Here is a 21,194-nt window from a genome sequence, read left to right on the forward strand (position 1 = left end):
CCCGGAGTCGACCAACCGCAGCGACGCACAAAGTAGGTTGAGATGCGCAACACAAATCGCGCGTGAGGGTGCCGTGGAGAAAACTTGCAACGCCCCTGGTGGTGATTGAACTGCACCCATAGACACGGTGGCCATCAGCCCAGGCCTCCTCAGTTGTAGATTCTCTAGTCGATTCATGCAGGAAGCAGGAAAGTGAAGCGACTCTGCTGCCGCTGGATTCCATTGCATGCTTGCCATGGATAACTTAGATATGCTGCGGCGGCAAGGCATGGCAGCGCTGAGTGTTGGCTAGCCTTTTAACGCAATACCGCACGATTCAACGTCCACATGACGGTCTTGCGAAGAAGATACGACGGAAGGCACATGCTGGCAGTGGGGAAGCACGCGATATGTACTGCTACAGCTGCTTGTGTTTAACTTCAGATTGTGAATCGGTTACCGCAATTGCTAGCTACCAGCAAGTTGTTGGATATTCGCCTGTCACTCAACAAGTGTGTCTCTGAAGAGCAAAGCCCAGATGCGTTCGACCATCATAATCGTAATCTACCTGCTCACGCCGTCCGCCGGCGGGCTTGACTAAGGCACACAATCTGTATGTCGTCTCGAGCGAGCTTACAAGCAAGTGCATGCACATGCATGAGGACTGAATTCGAAATTTATGTTTTGGCTTACAGGGGCCGAGCCCTGCATCTCTGAGTACCTCAGCTTGTTGCTCATGGTGTTTGGCCTCGCGAGTTCACACCTGTTTCCGCGCAAACCGACCTGAAATATCCACCGGTGGCGCACACGCGCAAATGTGTACATACCTGGACAGGCACGCGAAAGCCTGTCGCACCGTCTGCAGGAGACTGTCTCGGAGTCTCGGAGTCTCCGAGTCGGAGACAAGCTCGTCACGATGAGCCGGGGTCTCGGCACAACTTGAACAAAACTCTGGATGATCCTGAACCGCCACAGAGTCCACACGCTTTCAGCGCAAGGAAGCACTGCTCTTCCTCCAGAATTGGCGAGATGTCCCCGACTTCAGACCCACGTGGTGGTGGGTATCACCATGTAATGCTGAGTGCTTACAAAAAATACTAAAGACCCGCGGCTCGTTTTCTGGTCTCTGTGACACCCGCCTCTCGGCTAATTTGGCGGCCGAGGCCAAATTCGCGTGGTGCTCGGAAGCCCTGAGATATCGGGCGTGTCATCACTCGACTCCGTCACGATGGAAACCTATAGTGAGATAGCACTGTGTCGCCATGAATCCATGTGAACCGATGAATATATACCCATTTGGGGATCTGGCAATCTAGTTTTTGGCTGGTGCTTGAAATGCAAGTGATGCAACTATTTTTGTTTATAGCCACCACTCGTCCGTTGAATTCTCTTCAGCAGACTTCATCAGACTCACAACTCCACCGTAAGCGAACGATCATGGCACCGAAGAAGAAGGCCAAGAAGCCGAAGAAGTCCAGCTCGGCTGCAGATGCCGGTGACGGGGCTGATGGAGCCTCCGTAAGTTGCAGGTTTTGAGAATTATGTTGCGTACATGTTGGCATTTCATTGACATTTGCTCGCTCTTCCGTTTTGTTGGATGTGTTTACTGCAATCGAGTAGCTGATGGACAACGCTCCGCCCATTGTCATCGAGGCCGACCCTATCCACTACGTGACGCTCGATATGCGCGTACGACTGCTTTATTCAGCAACATTTCCTCTTGAACTGGTGCAATATTAACGGAATCTCTGCGTAGCTGCTCAATTGGAGCTACCTCAATTTCAAGTTTCGCACCAAGACCACCACACGATTGTTCGCCATTAAGGTGAGCTAATCGTACCACGACAACTTGGGTCCTACTTCTTCTTATGGTGCGGCCTTCACTTGCAGCAACAACTTCAAAAGCAGCACGGGCCGATCACTGATCTCAAGATCTGCAAGGGCCACTTCTCAGAGGCAAATGAGTTAAGACACGACATGATGCCTTTGGCGGAGTTTGGTATTGAAGGTGCGCCCGAAGGCGAGCCGGAAGTGGTAGGTTTGTGACAACTAGCAAATATTTGTGATATTAACCCTCGACGCGACTCACGAACTGTGTATGTGCAATTTTCGTTTCGAAGGTATGTTTGATACACTACGACTTCAAACCAGAGCAGCACGACAACCCACTTCTTCTCGCCACAGAGCAGAACTGATTCTGCTGCAGTTTAGTACACAGTATAGGTAAATTCGACAACCCGCTTCTTCTCGCGACAGAGCAGAACTGATTCTGCTGCAGTCTAGTACACAGTACAGGTCAATTTCAGCGTCCTACTTCATCTTCTTAAGTGCAGCGCCAATAATCTCGATCGCCTTGGCTACAACCTCCTTGTTTGCCTGGGAGCCCATGTGTCCGAGACGCAGCACCTTGCCCTTCATGGGTCCATACGAGCCCCCCACCAGCAGGTTCCTAGCGCGAAGCTCTTGCTCCAATGCCGCCCAGTCGCATCCTTCCGGGAGCTCAACAGCAGTCACGGTGGGGGACGCGGCGCTCTCGTCGCTGTAGATCTTCAACCCGAGCGTCTCCTGCACCTCACGCCGCGCAAACGCGCTGACCTCCGCGTGTCGTTGAATAGCCGCGTCAATGCCTCCTTCCTTCTCGATGTTATCGCACGCGACCAGAGCCGCGCGGATGGCCTGCCAGTTGAGCGTGTACGGCAGCAGACGTGGCTCCTGCAGCGCCGCGCGGTAGAACGGCTGCAGCGCGTCGTAGCCCACGTACTTGACGTCGTTGATGCGTTTCCAGGCCTTGTCGCTCACGGTCGTGAACGCCAGCGCCGGGGGACCCGACAGAGCTTTGTGGGGGCCCAGCAGCCCCAGGTCGATCTTCCACGCGTCCACGTCGAGCGGAGCGCCGCCCGCACTCGACACGAAGTCCACGAGGAAGAGTCCGTCCGAGGTGTGGCTGGCCACGGTCTCCCCCACGCCCTGTAGGTCGTTGAGGACGCCGCTGGGCGTCTCGCAGTGCACGGCCGTCACGAGCTTGGGGTCGCAGCGGCGGATCTCGGCGCACAGCGCGGCCACGTCGATGGCTTTGCGCCAGTCGCACGTTACCACGTGCACGTCGGCGCCCAGCGCCGTGGCCATGTCGGCGAAGCCCGCGCCGAAGAGGCCGTTGGCGGCGCAGACCACCACGTCCCCGGGGCGCAGCGTGCTCTTGAGCGCGCCCCAGAGGCTCAGCATGGCCTCGCCCGACTGGATGGCCACGCTGCAGCGCTCGGCGTGCAGCAGCCGCTGCAGATGGCGCTCCAGCGCCAGGTAGTCGTCCCAGAAGGAAGGGTCCAGGTCGGACGAGCCGCACGCGGCCCCCAGCGCCGCCAGCACGTTGGGCAGCATCTGCGACGGGCCCGGCACGAGCTCCAGCTTGCCGCTGCTCGGGTGCGTCATCTCTCGGAGGCAGCAATGGGGCAGCTGAGCTCCAACAAGGCAAGTACACTCACGTGCCAAGTGCGTGGCGACCGTCCAGCAGCGGAGGAGGCACGCGATTGGACTAAAATTCTGAGACGCAGAATCAGATTATCAGGTGGACGACTGGCAAGACACCGAGTGACACCCGACGTCCATCTGATCGAGACGAACTTAACGAGGCGGACATGCAATTCGGCCCAGTATAAATGATAGGATTCCGGACTCCCATAGTTTATCCCTCGCCTTTTCCACCAATCCGCGTCCGCCGTCGTGCGGTCACTGGGCCCTCATTCCATTCCTACCGAGAGAGATCCAAAGGCGCAACCGTCGGCGATCCGTCTCCAGCTCTACCAGCCCATGCCGTCGCTCCCGCTCGCGCTGCTGGCCGCGGCCGCCGCGTTCTCCACGGCGCTGGCCGACCAAGTTCTAGTGCTGGCCACGTCCCGGCCCGCGCTCTTCCACGCGGCCGCCCCTCCTTCCTCCTCCTCCGCCTCCTCCGCCTTCTCCACGGCCGGCCTGGCCGACCTGGCGCTCGACTCGCTGGGCCTGCGCACGGGCCGCGTGGCCACGCGCGCCGCCGCGCAGAGCCCGCTGCAGGCCGACGTGTTCGCGCACAGCCAGGCCTACGCGCTGCTGCTGCTGGACGACGCCGTGCTGGCCGCCGTGGACGCCGCCGTGGCCGACGCCGACGCCTTCCACGCGCTGTACGCGGCGCCGCGCGCCAGCATTAAAGTGCCGGCCGCCGTGGCCCAGGAGTTCCACGCCGCGCAGCAGGCGCGCGCGCGCTGCGCCGGCAGCGTGGCCCTCTGCGCCAGCCTCGAGGCCGACGCGCCGGCCGTGGCCGCCGACCTGGTGCAGCGCGCGCTCCGGGCCAACAGCTTCCTGGACGCGGCCGACGCGGCCGACGTGGCCTTCGCGCGCGAGCTGGCCCAGCTCGCGCAGCTCGCGGCCCAGATGGAGAACGGCCCGGCCAAGGCCCTGTACGTCGTGGGCCTGTCCGCGCTGGCCGGGGCCGAGCACAAGCAGAAGCAGGCGCAGCAGGCCGCGGCCGCGGCCGTGGCCGAGTTCCTGGCCCAGCTGCTGAAGACCCACGCGCGCGCGGCGGCCCAGGTCATGACGGCCAGGCTGCCGCGGGCCACGCAGCAGGCCGCGGCGCTCTCGCGGCGCGCGCGCAGCCGGAAGCTGCTGTCCGGTCTGACTGACGAGGAAGACGACGAGGACGAGCAGAGCGCGGCCGACGCTGACGCTGACGCTGACGCTGACGCTGACGCTGACGCTGACAGTGACAGTGACGAGGACGACGAGGAGGAGACGGAGGACCTGGCGGCCCAGAGCGGCAGCGTCTGGGACGAGGAGGACGACGCCAACTCGACGGCCACCGCCGCCAACGCGACGGCCCGTGGCGCCGTCTCCATGCCCGACATCGCCGAGTACCAGATCATCTTGTGGACGTCGGTGTTGCTGGGCGCCGTGCTGCTGCTGGCCGTGCTGGCCATGGGCAACATGGACACGGGCCGCGACAGCCTGCTGTACGCCAAGTTCATCGCCGACGTGAGCGGCCGCAAGACCAACTAAAAAGGCTGCTGGAGGCTCGTTCAGGGACGAGCGGCGACTCCAGCGCAGCTCCCGTGGTTGGCCCTTGGACAGGAAGCACTAGTCTCGGAGAGAGTAAGGCCTTAATATTCATCACTTGACCTTGAACGCCGGCGGCGACTACGAGTTCGTGATCTTTTTGAGGCCTAACCGACCGGAGAGACCCCCTGGAGCCGGAGAGGACGCAAAAGGATGAAGAACCACCCGCGCGACGATGATGGAGACCGCCCAGAAGCTGCAAACGAAGAACCTGAGGTGACGGCCCCATCGACGGAGCAAGGTGCGGTTGATGACGATGACATGAGCTCATGAAGCGCTGGCATGGGGTCTGCTCACGGTGTTGTGTGGACTGGAGAAGGCCGCCGCCTGGCGGAATTTCAAGCACGGTGCGCGCAGATGCGAGAGGTACGAGCTTGTTGGCATATTCAAGTGTGGATGCATGCTAGCTAAATGGTGCCTGCGGTTTGTTGTAGAACACGCAGCGTGAGCTTGCGCGGCTGGCCCAGCGCCGTGCCGATGTTCGGGCGCAAGTTGGGATCACCTCGGCGACGATGGAGCAGGTACGTCGAAGCTACTTCGAAGCGAAACGTTGCTTACGTGAATCGGGGTCGTATTGATTGACTAGATCGCTGTAGTGGAAGCAGGAGCATCAACGAATGCTTCGGGAAGGAGATTCGCAGTGATGAACACCCGCCAGCTCAAGCCTGCCTCGATAAATATAGTCGGGTTGCTTGCTGTCCTTGAGGGAAGGTTTGTTTTTCGAGTCTTGGTTCACTTCTGTGTTTTTAGTGTCTGGAGCTTTGCAGCTGAGATGCCTCCACGGCAGCCGAGTGAGCTGAATGCAGCTACCCAAGAGAAGATCACCGACCTATTCGACAATGAAGCGATCTGGGATGCGGATGACACGGACGGCTACATCGTTCAGCTTTTCCAGGAACTCGAGGCCGCTGGGGCCACCATCGTCACGCTCAAGGATCAAGGCTGGAATTCCTTGTTGCACACGGCGTCACTGTGGAATCGCCCCAAGATCATGGAGGAGCTCATCCGACGGGGCGCCCCGCTGAACGAGAAGAACAAGAATGGACACACGCCATTAGACTTGGCTATGCATTGGGGCCACTTCGACCTGGGCCAGCAGCTCCAGCATTACGGCGGCAAGCACACATGCGAGAAGGAACGCGATATCGCCATCTCCCAGCGAGATTTGGCGCAGCAGCAGCTCAGTAATTGTGAGCTGGAGTACGAGCACGCGGTGCGGTCGCTCAAGCAAGCTAAGCAAGAACGAGAACAGCTGCGGATTGAACGGGATCGTCTCGTAGTGCTACGCGCTCAGGTGGTCGAAGACTGCACAGCCTTGAGCAAGCAGGTGGAAGAGTTCCGGAGTGCTACTGCGTCGTTCTCCAAAGAGCGCGATACGCTGCATATCCAAGCTGCTCAACTGCAAAACGAGCTGGTTTGTGAAAAGACAGCACGAAACAACGCCGTACAGAGCTGGAAAGTGGCCGAGAAAGTTATCGCCGAGTTGCAGCAGGTGCAGGAAGAGTGTCGAGAACGCGAGGAGGAAGCACTACGCTTACGCAACGAGGCGATTCAAGATCGAGACGTGGCTCGTGAGCGAGCGAAGGAAGCACAGCTAGATCAAGGTATCGCCAAGCAAAATCAGCTCGAGGTCGAACGCGAGCGCGATCAGGCGATTGAGCGGTTGCTTGCGGGGGAAGCCGAAATCGCCCACGACATGGAAAAGTGGCGGAAGCGAATCGCGAAAACCGAGTTGGAGCGCCGCAACATTCAGATCGAGATTGACAGACAGACGGAACTGTTGCGTTGTGAGAACGCAAGGCTGGAGAAGACCGTGGCTACCCTCACTGTGGCCAACACTCGACAACGAGCAGGTTTGGAGCGAAACCAACTTTCGATTTTAACTCTGGAGAAGCAGTTAATTCGACAGCAGCAGGAGTTGCTGGCTTCGAGTGAGCTAGAGTCCAAACTAAAAGAGCAAGTAGAGACTCTACTAGAAGAAAGACGACAGGAATATAAAGCGTGGCGAACTCAAATGGAGTCCAAGCTAAAGCAGGAGCACTCAGATAGCCTTAAAACCACGCTGGAAGCCGCTATCACAACGTGGAAATCACTGCAGAACTGCCAACAGGAAATGGCTGCACTCGTCTCGTCTTCAATTGAACACCATCCCGTGTCGCCATCGCGCACTCCTGCAATCATGTCGGCTATTTTCCAAGGCCAACGCCCGCACACGAGCACGGCAGGTCTCAAGTCCGGATTCCTGCCGTTTTTGCAGGAAACACCAACAACGGAGCTCAAGGTATCATCCTCCACGCCAGTACTCTCCGAGCCTACGCACCTTTGTGGCGTGAAACCCGATCCTCCACCAGCGATTTTTGCTGACCTTGAGCAAACGATAAATGGCCATTGCGAGCATGCAGAAACTGCTATGCAAGATCTCACCGTCAGAACAACGGCCGAGCAGATCGTTGAGCTTTGTTTGTTCGTCCAGAAGTTCATGACTGACCTCTCAGCTTACATTGCTTCAAGTTTGCAACATCTCAGGTTCATCTGGCGTCAGTTTTTTTTCCCTCTTCTTATCGTTTGTTGCTCTAACACTGTCGCTTTCGGTGGAGCTGCAGGAAGCAAGCACTTGCTCAAGAAAAGATGATTGAGCGGAAGGGCGAACTCATCCAGCGCTTCACGCACCATCGTCAAGAAAAGGCAAAGCGGCAAAACCCTGCTCGATTCCGAGATTGCTCAGTGCGACCACTGCTGTGAGTAGGTCAAAGGAAACGCTGGTGCGAGAGGATTTGCCGTGACTGTTAGGTAGTGATGGCGCGAACGGTACATGCTAAACAGATATCACGTTACACTACGAGAAGTGGCGCTGCGACTAGTATTCAACTATTGCCGCTTTCACTAATTTTGCCACCCTATAAGGGCTTCTTAAGCGGACTTTGAGCATAATCACTTATCTGACAAATTCGTAGGACAATAATCCTCCGATGAAGGAAACGAATTTTATTGGTCAAAATTAACCTAGTTGTGCTCTGGTGTGGATGTTGAAGAAGTGCGAACTTGCTGTTGCTGCGCCTCCCTCACAAGCTGAACGATAGTAGTGACTGGCAACTCTGCTACGCGTCTTCTTCTCTTCGGAGGTGCCAGTTAGTCCATTCCTTCACGTAAAACTCCCGCTACCTGCTGCTCAGACATACTCGGTGGAATAGCCAATCCAGCCGACACGGCCGCTGCTTGAATATGCCGTATCATGACTGTAGTGGGTCTAACTTGACTCACTACTTTAGCTTACACGTTGCGCAACGTGTATGAGGAAGCGTAAGTACTTAGTAATTACTTTGGTTAATTATATTTGAGTACACAAATATAAGTTAAGTAAGAAAGGATTTCAAGTGACTTAGATTAGGTAAAATGAGAACTGTATTGTGTGTAAATTGATCTTCCTCTAAAATCTGCTAAAAACTGTTTATCATCTATGATAGGGTTGACAGCGGCTGGCTGTCAGAGCCCCGCTAACATGCATGACTCTGATTGGTAGAAAGATGCTGCTTTCTACCAATAGGATCTTTGGGTGTGTGTGGACCACTCATTGTGGTGGTCCACTTCAATGTATCCATTGGTGTGACATACACCAAGGTGAGGAAGTATCCAAAATTTTTAACAGATAACCTATCTGTTAAATTCACAAGTGGCTTGCAGCCACTTGTGCGTGTAACCCCGTTACACCATCCCCCCCTTAAGGTTAGACGCGCGGGGTCTCCTGACGTCAATCTTCGGAATTGACCACTCGTCAATTCTCCGCGTTTGGAGAAGAAATCCGCGCTCATTCAACGATGAGCGCGCCTCAGAAGAAGTCCGCAAAGTCGGTGGGGAGTCATCTCTCCATCGACGACTACTTCGAACGCCAGAAGGCGAAGTACGGCGACGTCGTCGACTTCGACGACGACGATGAAGACATGGAGGGCGAGGAGGACTCGCCCTCAAAGCGTAAAGACTCAGTGTCGAGCGAATCGCTCGACCCTCACGCCAAGAACGTTCGCCCGCGTGAAGGGGACGAATCGGACGCTTCGAGTTCGAAGCGTTCGCGTACTGAGAGCGATACCCCACTCGCTTCCGCCGGGGCTCGCACCGCGCGCTGCTGCTGCAGCGCGTGATGTTAAAGCTCAAGGATCTCCGCGCGCTGCGCATGCAGCGCGCGATCCATGGATGCCGTCCGCGTCCGAGATCGCGGACCGGTTTGGGAACTCGGTACCTCCGAATGAGGTGCCGCTGTACGTATGCAGCGCCATCAAAGATGACGCTGTGGCTGCCGAGCTGCACTTTGATGCGGAAACGCATCAAAGGCGCGATTACTACATCGGACTCTTTCATGAGCTCCGATGGTTTCAAAGCAAGAAGACCTCTTCTCGCAGCAAAGTGCCCGAATGGCAGGCACTTTGTCAAAGTTGGAACGCCTTTGTTGAGAACTTCAACAAGAGGCCGAGTGCTTACCGTGATCGGATTAAGCAAGCGCGTGATCGCTTCGAGACGTACTCGAAGCGTGGAAAGCTGGAGCAACTTCATGTTGCTGCTGAGGAGGCAAATGTGCCGTGCGCTGTGCCCGAGGGCTTTCAGTGCACGAAGTGCTTTCTAGGCGCGGTCCGCTTGAGCGACCGCGACCTGAACGGGTACACGTCGTTCCGTGTGCCCGAGAGTCTCAAAGAGCTCCGTGCTAAGTTCTTAGCACGTGAGGGTTCGGGCGCTAGCGATGATCGCAGCGCTCGTGTTACTTCCGCTGCGCCAGCGCGTACTGCTCTTCGTACGCCCTCACCATTTCCGGAACGTCCTCCAGCAAGACGTTCCGCGGCTCCCATGTATCTCGATGGGGAGGAAATCCTCTCCAACGAATACGAAAACGAGCCCCTTGAGGGTTTGTTTTCGGGCACTATGGTCAACAATCCGCTCGACAATCCAGCGGGTTGAGCCGCGGGCGTCACGGATCGGCGGTGGCGGGGGTGGGAACACGCCCCGGGTATGATCAGCCCCGGGCTGATCAGTATGCGCCTCTCCACGACCGGGTGACCGCCGTGGAGCGTCTGCAGGGCGCTGAGTTCGCCGCCCTGAAACAGGAGCTGGCGAACCAGAAGGCCCAAGTCGCGGCGGTCTCGCAGACAGCCTCGAATATCCAGGTCGAGTTGGGGACCCGGATGAAGGAGTTGCTCCAGCGCGTCCGCGCGCTGGAGGAGAGGCTGCTCGTCGCCGAGGCCAAGGCTTCCGCTTTTGCCGGGGTTTCGGGTCAGCCGAGCTAGATGGCTCGTGCTGCCGGTACGGCTTCAGCCGTCCGACGTAAAAGGTCGGATGGAGGCGCATGCTAGACGGTATTCCTAGCGTGTAAGTGTTGCCGTGCCGTGCCAACACAGTGAACGGCCCGATGAAGCGCGGAGCAAGCTTGCTTGCTCCGAAATCCGAAACTGCATGTCTAGGCAGGTTTTGTGTAGCTAACAAAACTAATGAACCAACTTTAAATTCATTTGTGTTGCCTCTGCCCGTATTGTCTGCGTTCAGCTTCTGTTGATCAACAGAAGCTGCTATTGTGTCTTGGACAAACCGAATTACGGCTTGTCTTTTGGTGATGAAACTGATTGCATCCGAGCTGAAGTCATTCAGCTCGCTCTCCGCTAGAGGCCCGGCCTCTGCGTGGTTCTTTGCGGTGTCTGCGCCCTGCGCAGACCCGTGGTCTTTGTCCTTGTTGTTGGGGGAGTCTGCGCCCTGCGCAGACTCATGTGGTTTGTCCATTGTTGCAGCTGACACTGTGCAAGTGTCAGCAGTTTTCTGCGGCTGCTGTATTGCAGTCGTAGATCCTCCCCCACTTAAAGTGGGAGCCACCACTCCGAGTAAACTCGGTAGGCGTGGATGCCGCATGGCATTCACGTAGAACGGTGTATGCCCGGTCGAGGCATGCACTGAGTTATTGATGGCAAACTCTGCCATCGATAAGCACTCGCTCCAGTATTGGAACGAGTGAGCGTAGCTCTTCAACATATCGACGAGCACGCGATTCACGCGCTCGGTTTGACCGTCCGTCTGCGGATGATCCGCAGTCGACATGGAAAGCTGGCTCCCAAGAAGTGTAAACACTTCTTGCCACAGATGCGCTGTGAAGCGCGGGTCTCTGTCCGACACGATGTCGGATGGCATGCCATGGTGTTTAAACACCATGTCGACGAACAGACGGGCCGTCTGCTTCGCGGTCACTTCTGCCGGCACCGCAGCAAGATGTACCATCTTGCTGAAGCGGTCGACGAAGACCACAACACCGGTATTCCCTCCGCTGTCCGGGGGAAGACCAAAGATGAAGTCCAATGACATGGACTTCCAACACTCCGACGGAGTCGGTAGTGATTGTAAAGGAGCCTGCGCGATTGGCGCAGGCTTTACGCGTTGACATACCTCGCAAGCACGGATGTACTTGCGCACCCACTTATACTGGTGGTGCCAGTAGAAGTCGCGCGTGAGAAGGACGTATGTCTTCTCACGTCCGAGATGTCCCGCGGTCGGGGCATCATGATACTCGTACATGATCCTGAGTCGCAGGTCATGGTCATTCGGCACGACAACGCGATCCGCGTTGTCGTCGACTGCATTGTAAAGCAGTAGTCCGTCGTGCACACGAAAGCGGTGTGCACGCGCTCGAGGGTGCTTGGGCAGCTTCTGACGGGACTTGTCAGAAGGCGCTGTGCCATAGGCCAGCAAGAGCTTCGCGTCCGCGTCGTGCGCGTACGCGGCCTTCACATCATCCAACAGAGATGATGTGGGTTTGCTCGATCGCATGGCGTCAATGGCATTGACGTCAACAGCTTCTGCATAATCCGGCCGACGTGATAACGTGTCGGCCACCACACTCAATCTTCCGGGTTTGTATTCGACCCGGAAGTTATACTCTGCAAAGAATGAGAGCCATATCACCATTCTTTGTGATATGTGTGGCGACTTCACTGGGGTTCGCAGTGATGCATGGTCTGTATAGACCACGAACGGTCTACTTCCAAGTAAGTACACTCGGAATTTCGCGAGTGCATATTTCATGGCAAGGAGTTCCTTGTCATGTACCGGATAGTTGCGCTCAGCTGGCTTCAGCTGACACGATTGGTAGTTGACGACACGATCACGGCCCTCGTGATCGTGCTGCATCAACGCACATCCGATCGCGAAGTCGGATGCGTCACACTACGTCAAATGGGCGATATTGGTCAGCCACTGCCAAGATCGGCGCCTCAGTCAAGCTCCGCTTGACTGCATCGAATGCCTTTTGGCAATCGGTTGTCCACTTCCACACAGCTTCTTTCTTAAGAAGTTGTGACAGCGGGCGGGTCTTGCCCGCGTAGTCCTCCACGTATTTACACAAGTATGTGGCCAAGCCAAGGAACTGCCTCAGTTCCTTGACACTTGAAGGCGTTGGCCATTCATTGATCACTCTGACCTTTTCCGGGCCAGGGCGAACACCATTCTTCCCTACGAGACACCCGAGGACGGGTATCTCGCTCTCCCCGTAGATGCACTTCTTCAGGTTCGCGTAGAGCTTATGCTTTCGCATAAGCTCAAGTAGCTTCCGGAGATGCACCGGTGCATCTCTACGTCGGTGCATCTCTACGTCGGTCTTCCCGTCCGCAGCTCGGCTGTGGATGAACGCATCATCGAAGTAGCTCGGCGCGAAGTCGCGCACCGAGCGCAACAAGTGCGTCACGCGCCTGTTGGAAGTGGCAGGGGCGTTCTTAAGCCCCTGCTGCATTACTAGCCACTCCCAGAGCATGCCGCTTGGCGTGCTCACTGCCGTGAGAGGGATATCGCTCTCATGCATTAGGATTTGATAAAATCCATCTCGCAAGTCGAGAGCACTGTAAACGGTGCTCCCGGCCATCGAATCGATGATAACATTTTTTCGCGGTATCGGCGTCTGCGCCGGTACCGTCGCATCGTTCAGCTTGTTGTAGGCATGAACGATGCGCCATCCGCCCTGTGGCTTCTTGACACAGAACGTCGGAGCACTGTGCGGGGACTTTGATTCCCGCACTTGTCCTGCTTTACGACGACTTTCAAAGAAGTCGTCGATCGCTTTCGCTTGCTCTCGCGGCAGTGGCCACTGCCCGCGCTTCTCGGTCTTCACGATGGCACCTGTTGCCAGTCGTACCTCCAGAAGACTTCGAGGTACATTTACCTCCTCGAAGTCAAGTCTCGACAGACTTCGTAGTCGAACAAAGTTGTTCGACGCGCCTGAATCTACCAAAGCTCGAAGAGAGTCACTCGCTCTCTTCGAGTAAACCTTCAAGATGACTAGGTTCGGCCTGTCATCTTGTTTCTTGCAGTGAGAGCTGGTCTCACTGGGGACTGCAGTCCTCAGTGTCGCGTGCCCGATGTCGGCACGCGCGACTGCATTACCAGTAGGGCGCCCCGCGCCTACTGGATGTTCGCGTTTTTTGTTGGTCCGCGGCGATGCCTAGCATCGCCACGACGGCCGCCTCCAGGGGGCATGGGAGCTGTGCACTCCCGTGCAAAGTGACCGATCCTTCCGCAACGGAAGCATCGCACGTTACCTCCCTGCTGCTGGTAACCAGCAGTTGTTGCGTTCGAGAGGTTCATTGGCTCCGGACCTCCCGTCCTCGCTACCGGGCGCGGTTGCGGCCTCGGTACGTTTACATGGAGTTTAGCCTGCCGCAGGCTAAACTCTTCTTGCATGGCAAGGGTGATTGTAGCTTCGAGAGTACTCGGGTACTCTCGGAAGAGATAGGTCTTCACGGGCCCATCTCTAAGTCCCTTCATGAACGTGACGACCTTAGTCGCCTCGTCAATTGGATTGGTCACGATATTTGAAACCAAGTATCGTGCGCGCTGCGCGTAAGCATGGACGTCATGCTTACCCTGCTGCAGGTCGAGGAATTCCGCCCTCGACCGGAACTCGTTTTGCGGGGGCTCAAACGCTTGTTTGAGCTCCTCTTTGAACACTTCGTACGTGCTGAAGCACGTAGGATCGGAGTCGGCGTCCATACGCCCAACTCCTTGCGCGTCCGCCAAGACAGGACATGGCGAACGCGACCATCGACAGCGGGTCGACGATGCGTCGAGCCGCTATGGCTGTGTCGAGCTCGACATGCCATCGGAGGAGAGGCTCGCCCTCTCTCCCCACGTAATTGCTTACGCTCAACTTTAATGGTTGAGCACGCGGTGTCGTCCCTGACGACGCCGTCACTGAGGAAGCAGCGTCACGCTGCTCCTTCATGATGAACCCCAGAGCAACACCATGTTGCTCCGTCGGCGATAGCGTACGCAACATCGTAGCTATCGGTTCTTCTCCAATGACTGTTGACAGTCGTTGGAGGGCTTCCCACTCTGGGTCAGACAGGTGGGGGCAGTCAGCGCGTGCAACATGCGTTGCAGGCGTGTTGGAGCTCTCCATGGGCACCTCCGTGCTCATGTGGTTCTCGGCTCCGCGTTCGTACACCGCGTACGAACGTCAAGCAGTCGGTCGTTGGACGGACTACAAAGTGCTACCAGGTGTAGTGGGTCTAACTTGACTCACTACTTTAGCTTACACGTAGCGCTACATGTATGAGGAAGCGTAAGTACTTAGTAATTACTTGAGTTAATTATACTTGAGTACACAAGTATAATATAAATCAAATAAAGACTCCAAGTAGCTTAGTTAAGGTAAATGAGAACTGCATTGTTTGTAAATTGGCCTTCCTCCTAAATCTGCTAAAACTGTTTATCATCTATGAAAGGGGTTGGCAGAGGCTGGCTGCCAGAGCCCCGTTGACATGTACGTCTCTAATTGGTAGAAAAATGCTGCTTTCTACCAATAGGATCTTTGGGTAGGTGTGGACCACTCATTGTGGTGGCCCACTTCAATGTATCCATTGGTGTGACTTACACCAAGGTAAAGAAGTATCTAAAATTTTTAACAGATAACCTATCTGTTAAATTCACAAGTGGCTTGCAGCCACTTGTGCGTGTAACCCCGTTACAATGACAGTCCAGTCAGAGAAAGTTTTGTGCAGTGCTTTGCTAGGTAGATCATGTGCTCGAATAGGTTTAAATGGAGGACAGTCTTTGCGAGAATCGCTGGACCACCACAGTTTCCATACTCTAAATGGACCAGGATTAGAAAACGAAAAAACTGCGTAAGTAGATAAAATTCCCGGTCATAGTAGTGTACTGTTCGGCGGGTGTTTGTGTCCCCATCACTAGAGGCTGCTATCGCTGGAGGATGCGCCATCCCTGCGCGTGCAAGTAGTTTATCAATGGTCGATTCGAGCTGCTCCTTGGTAATATTTCCAGCTGCAACTCCCTTTTCCTCAATTAGGTTGCTGATTCCTTCCGAAAGTACTGGTGGGAAGTTGTCAATAGAGTTTTACATTGCATGTAGCTGCTTGTACAGGTGCGTTGGATTCATCCGCGAAAACATGCCCACCACTAGTCTAGATCGTAGTTGACTCAATTCGTCACCATATCGAAACAAGAACGTTGAAAGCAGCGGGTGAGAAGCTGGCAATGTCTCCCCGTGGTAGTTACCATGACAGACCAGAGATTCTACGCACAGATTTAAGTTATCTTGAAGGTGCTAGTCGTGTGAAGTGCGGGGAATATTCCATCTACACAGTTACGCATACTAGAATCTTAATTGTCTTTAAATGGGGAGGACGGACTGAAAGTCCGCACGATTAAGCGGGAGCCCAGTAACAACACGCCCAACGTACAGATCTCCAGCTGATCCGCATCGAAAATACCGGTCTTGCACACCACCTAAAGACCAGCCAACTCGTAGACATAGTCTGTCGTAGGCTCCTTAACTCCTGTAGCAACCGCTGGAATGGGAGTGCTGTCCACGCCCGAGGTGCACTTTGTCCCTTTGCTACTGGGCCTCGGTGTGCCCCACGTTTGAGACACATCACCGGCGTCATCGAGCACGGGGGGTCAATTTGTGGGCTTCGAGCTCGGAGTGGCGATGGCATTGACGTCCTTAGCAGCAGTCAAGGCGGCAGCTACAGCAGACGAAGTGACAGCTGTGGCGGTGTTGGGGGAGTACGTACTGGTCGTTGAGCGACGGGTGACTGCTGCGGACACTGAGGCGTCCTATGAGGCCGTTGCTGCGGTCTGGAAGCGCTTGGGAGTGCTGCCGGAGTGGAGTCCGAAGAGAGGCTGTTCGGCATGCTGCGAGTGCGAGAAGCGCGCGAAGTTGGCTTGGCGTTTGGTGCTTGCGTTTGTGCCAATCCCTGTCGACTATTTCCCGTCGGATTTTACTCCGACGAAACACACGCCACTCAGTCACAAATCAGCAGCAATACAAACGTCAAGTCATTCGCCTTCTCCCCATTTACGATGTCAGCAAAAACGTAGGCCAAAAATCCTACGATCCAATACAAAGACGTAGATACTGCCTACGAAACAACGACAACCACCATGGCGCTAACATTAGATTATGAAACTGCAAACCGGACGTCGGTCAGAATAACTTTAGCAATCAAAACTACTTTAGATAGCAACATGCAAGAGCTCCTCGCTGGAGCAGAAGAAAGCACGATGCCTAGTTTGGTTCGTTGCTGCTTGACGATAAAGAAAGGTGAAGCACTTCGTAGATGCCGTGACAAGGGACGTGTGGCGTGATTTGATTTCACAGTCGGTGATGGGCTTGATGTTTTGCGGGCGAAGGTAACGACCAAGTTCGAGTCAGATGCCCCCAAAAGCTATACGAGCCTGTTGCAAGTTCCAATCAAGAGGTAACTAAGCAGATCGAGATGGTGTGGCGGCGTGCTCGTCTCCGAAGGCTGTCAGTAACGAAACCCGTTTTTCACGTGAACATGGAAGCGATACAATCGAAGGTTGGCCGCGAAGTGACCAGGCGTGTTGGCGCAGCATAGGTCGCCCGTCCTTCGTAGTTTCATCGGCGAAAACAAGTTGGTCAGGGCATGAGTAAAATGGAGCTAGTCGTGCCAAGTATTGTTTTCACTCTGCAGGAATACTTTCTCGAGCCCGCTTGGTTAACTTCTTTCTCGACAAGTCCAAATCAAAACGAAGCCATACAGTAGCATCCGAAACATTGTCAAGCAGGGACAAACGTTCCGTGATGGACGCTTTAATTTCTTCAAAATAAACCCAGGGGTGAGCTTTTACATAGTCGTCGACGAAGTTGAGTACTTCGAGAGGCCATTGAGATGTGCGATGCTACTCTCTGATCTTCTTGTCAACATTACCAGTCGATTGAAAACGCAGTAACCACCGCCGAAGAGTGCGCTCTGCAATGCCGAGCACGACAGATACCATATGTACCGGAGTGTCGTACGCATACAGCAAAATAATAGCCCTCCACTTTACGTCTTCGGAGTAAGTCATTGTAAGCAAGAAACCCATGAATGGACGGGTGATTGGCGGCATTCGGACTTTCTCGTCCTCTAAGGACTGCTAACTTGCCTCTAAGGCCCTGGTTTCTCCGTCTGGGTCTGGGTCTCGGAATAAACGAAATTGCAATTCCCCAACGCTGTCCCCAGATTGCTGGAGCTGGGGATTGTGTTGCTGCTACACATACCCTGTCAAAATCGTTGTGTTGCTGCTACACATACCCTGTCAAAATCGTTTTCTAGCCTCGAGGGAGGACGCCTCTCAACTGGAAATTTCCACTATATCTGCATGCAAACAAGTGTCATGGAGATGCTGTAGTTGCCCGCGCCGGATGCGGCGCTCCACCTGCTGCCCCCCCCCCCCCAACCCCCTGCGCAGCCCGCCACTGTGAGTACCTCTGGCGACGGAGGAGATTCTGCCCGCGAGGTAGCTCCGGCTGAGACGAAGCGCGCTCCTCCCGGGTCCCCCGAGTACGTGCTACAAGCGCTGCAGCGTCGTTGCCTTTGTCTTCCATGGCATCCACACGATTGTCTGCCTCTCCGAATTGATGCCTATCTCGGAATAAAATCCTCAAACCATTCCCACCGCCTTGGAGGTGGGAATTAATGGCTTATCTGGGGATAAACAACCAGCCAATCAGAATCGTTTAATTTATTCCGAGACCCAGACACAGACGGAGAAACCAGGGCCTAATCTAAGTTATAACTTTAGCACAGGTCATAGCAAATCCCACCCTACACCTAGTCTCGCCATTCTTATTCCCGGTTTAAGGCCGGTTCTCAACCGAAGCGTTTTTCTCGACGCGTGCGTTACATGCGTGCCCTACCCCGTATGCTTGGTTGAGAATGAAACTGGCCAAATTTGATTGGCCCAGTGTTTGATCAATATTATCCAATCATTGTACTGTTACTCTGTGTGATCTACGTGTAATTTCACGACTCAACAATATCTGAAGCGCTGACCAAGACTCCCTCGTCCGGCAATGGGGTGCGAAGCTGGTCCAACCCACCAAGCTCCTGTAGTATCGCTTGAAAGCTGAATCTCTAAGTAGCGTAGAAGCATGCACACGCCACGAAATCCGCTCTCGAACTGTTTTTTTTTTTCGTGCTGCTTGGTATCGCTTGATGGCTATCAAACAAACCAGAAGGCTGCACAGCTCATCTTCAGATTTCCAGCGACGCCGTTACCTTGCGGTGGGGGTGAAGCGCGGGGGAGAAGCACGTCGAAGCCGGACCGACGCCATGTCAGAGGAGGGGGAGTGCTTTGAGGGGGAATGCTTTGAGGGGGAATGCCAATAATGCAGTGCACTGATTGGCCAAAAGTAGTTAACGCTTGCCAACGCATGCGTTGTGCAGTATCATTTTTGTAACGTCCTGTTAACCAATCAGATCACAAAGTGTCCGAAAACGCATGCGTCCGCCTCGGTTGAGAACCGGCCTAAGACCTCGACTTGGCCAAAATGTGTGAAAGGCACAATATGAGACTGCCTTGGTAGGCGAGTTTTGCTGGGCAGCAGCAATGCAAGTGTACCTCACGTACTAAGCCGATCGAGTTTGATGCAGTCGAAACAAGCAGCCGAGGTAGTGTTGTATTATGTATGGAGCTTGTCCGACCACGGTGTCATCGTGTTGGGCATCGCAGCTGTCATCATATCGATTCGAGCTGTAGGGGCCATCGTTGTAGTTCGATGGACCTTCGGGTCGTTGAAACTCTTCACGTCGCCATGAAGTGTTGACATTGTATTAGGAGTACGGTCGAAAACGGTTCTTCTGAGTTGCTACGTCTGGGAGAAGGACACGCTTTGCTACAAAGTGGAGACTTCGGGATTATGGATTATGATAATACAAGAAGAGGACGGAATGCAATTCCTGGTTCTCCACGCTGGTTGGCAATTCCTTGGCGAGATATGATTAGTCATCGGTGAAGTGCTCGGAAATCGGGTACAACCTTGCATCGAGCTGCCGTGTACTGGTATTGTGAGAGTGTTCGGACACACGTTAGGCGGTCCGCCGGATGAACTGTCAGTCGTGTCGAAACAATTTATTGCTCCAGCCGTGCCAATCGAAAGAGAGGCGACACGGGTAGTTGGTAGGTCGATGTAGGCGACACAGGGACCACCTCGAACCGCGACTGCGAGTTTTGGATAGAATATCCACGCCTAGAACAAACCAAACCAACCAAAGTGCAAACTATTGGTTCGAAGTTATTTCACGACCTTTGAACCCATTCTAGCCGTTACTTTGGTTTGAACGTTACAAGACCAACGCTCTTGAACCATTCCTGAGGTTTGGAGTTTCGTGGTTTGGAGTTTAGCTTCAGCTGCAACCGATGGTTTGCTTTTCCCGCTGCCTGGTTGGTCAATATGGCTCTCTGTACTCCAGGCGGGCTCTCTTCAAAGGCCGCGCCCAAGCAAGCGGCATACCCGAAGAATTAGAATCTGCAGCTGATATCGGTAGCAATGTTAGCTTATCCGCTTGCACCTACTGGATGGCAGGATTTGCATTCCCAAGGCGGTGAGCATCTCACCTTGATGCAGCTTTCGTCTCTGACAGCGGCTCCAGTCTTCTACGACACTTGGCCTTTCGGCTGTGCAGCGCGGCACTTCTCGATAAGGGCCGAATCGTGAACAGTTTCAAATCGAGGTTTTCAGCCAACCACATCCTCGTGGTTTGCTTTGGTTTGCAGCGTCTCACTCGGTCCAAACCACTTCGAACCAAACCACGAAACCGTTTCGAACCTGGTTCATTGGTAATTTTGGTTTGATTTGTTCTAGGCGTGAGAATATCCACAGCAATGTGCAACTAGCTAGCATCAACTTCAGTTTTGGTGCTAGGACTTCGTGGTCACATCTGCGGCAAATAGAGCCCCGTGAGGGGCCATCCCGCCAGCTTCTAACTCTACTTGTACTTCAAGAGCTACCAAGGTTATCACAATCGGATGCACTACCACACTCGCTTTCTTATACATTTGTCGCCGCGGGAGACTTGATGTCTAGGCTGAAAGACCTGTGCCAGCTTTGTGTTTTTAGTGCACCTAAGGACTCTGGATAAAATCCAGAGAACACTAACACTGCATATAGCGCAGTGCGTCACCACCGTCCATTGCGGGTTTGCAAAATGCTATTCCCTGAAGGATTTATACCTCTCACTCATCTAGGAAAAACGTAGAAATTCTCGCGGGCAACAAAGTATCTCTTATTATTGGTGGAAATACACTGAATTTTGTCCAATTATGGCAAGCTGCGCGAGTGGGAGCGTAGTTCCGAGGGATAGCCCGGACATTCTGCGCTTGCGAGTCGAAGCTAGGAGAGGCAAGTTCTCCATTCCTACCCTAAATATTTTTTGCGCCTGCTTTTGAGTAATGTCTAATCGAGTTTCGTAGCCGAAGAAAACAATGTAGCCATTCCTTTCTCGTAAGCTACAGAAAGAGGTATTTCTCGACGTCGATAGAGATCCTTTATTGCGCTGCGATCCCCACTTAGCGTCCCCACACTGACACTTTTGCGATTCTCCTAAGGAACGCCTCAAAATCACTCGGCGTAAAGTATGTGAGGTCGAGCTGACTAGGGCTTGTAAAATACATCGGTGCCCCGTCACCTTTAGTTGATCGAATCCGTCGAGATATAACCGCCAAGCTACCTCGATACGCGCGCTGTGTTTTGAAAGACACGTACGCATCCCTTACATCTTGCACAGTAACTTCTCTTGTTTCACTCCCATTTTGCGCAGCAGCCCAAGGCGACGGTGAGCTGGCCGATTGGGGGGAGGGGGACGCCACCAAGCTAG

General features: G+C 54.5%; 5 protein-coding genes across 5 annotated transcripts in view; 4 read left to right on the forward strand and 1 right to left on the reverse strand.

Moving 5' to 3' along the window:
- Nucleotides 1–1,416: 1,416 nt before the first annotated feature.
- Nucleotides 1,417–2,174, forward strand: IUM83_17403 (uncharacterized protein; the record flags this gene model as incomplete). The annotated part of the gene is made up of 5 exons (XM_067942356.1): nucleotides 1,417–1,497; nucleotides 1,600–1,668; nucleotides 1,736–1,804; nucleotides 1,870–2,013; nucleotides 2,100–2,174. 5 exons carry the CDS (start codon nucleotides 1,417–1,419, stop codon nucleotides 2,172–2,174), a joined length of 438 nt encoding a protein of 145 aa, XP_067782469.1.
- A 115-nt stretch (nucleotides 2,175–2,289) lies between these two features.
- On the reverse strand, nucleotides 2,290–3,405 carry IUM83_17404 (Serine-pyruvate aminotransferase; the record flags this gene model as incomplete). The annotated part of the gene is made up of 1 exon (XM_067942357.1): nucleotides 2,290–3,405. The coding sequence occupies one exon, from the start codon at nucleotides 3,403–3,405 to the stop codon at nucleotides 2,290–2,292; it is 1,116 nt and encodes a 371-aa protein (XP_067782508.1).
- A 378-nt stretch (nucleotides 3,406–3,783) lies between these two features.
- IUM83_17405 (RxLR-like protein) lies at nucleotides 3,784–5,001 on the forward strand (the record flags this gene model as incomplete). Its single annotated transcript, XM_067942358.1, has 1 exon — nucleotides 3,784–5,001. One exon carries the CDS (start codon nucleotides 3,784–3,786, stop codon nucleotides 4,999–5,001), a length of 1,218 nt encoding a protein of 405 aa, XP_067782509.1.
- Nucleotides 5,002–5,211: 210 nt separating this feature from the next.
- IUM83_17406 (uncharacterized protein) lies at nucleotides 5,212–5,702 on the forward strand (the record flags this gene model as incomplete). The annotated part of the gene is made up of 4 exons (XM_067942359.1): nucleotides 5,212–5,299; nucleotides 5,378–5,424; nucleotides 5,493–5,579; nucleotides 5,655–5,702. The coding sequence occupies 4 exons, from the start codon at nucleotides 5,212–5,214 to the stop codon at nucleotides 5,700–5,702; spliced, it is 270 nt and encodes an 89-aa protein (XP_067782506.1).
- A 128-nt stretch (nucleotides 5,703–5,830) lies between these two features.
- Nucleotides 5,831–21,194, forward strand: part of IUM83_17407 (Nucleoprotein TPR) — a gene marked incomplete at both ends in the record, with an annotated part of 29,317 nt that continues 13,953 nt past the window's right edge. Inside the window, one exon of the mRNA XM_067942360.1 lies at nucleotides 5,831–6,911. Coding sequence (XP_067782507.1) covers nucleotides 5,831–6,911 — 1,081 coding nt within the window. The remainder of the gene's footprint in view (nucleotides 6,912–21,194) is intronic.

Source organism: Phytophthora cinnamomi (assembly GCF_018691715.1).
Source record: "Phytophthora cinnamomi strain GKB4 chromosome Unknown Contig106, whole genome shotgun sequence".
NCBI lineage: Eukaryota > Oomycota > Peronosporomycetes > Peronosporales > Peronosporaceae > Phytophthora > Phytophthora cinnamomi.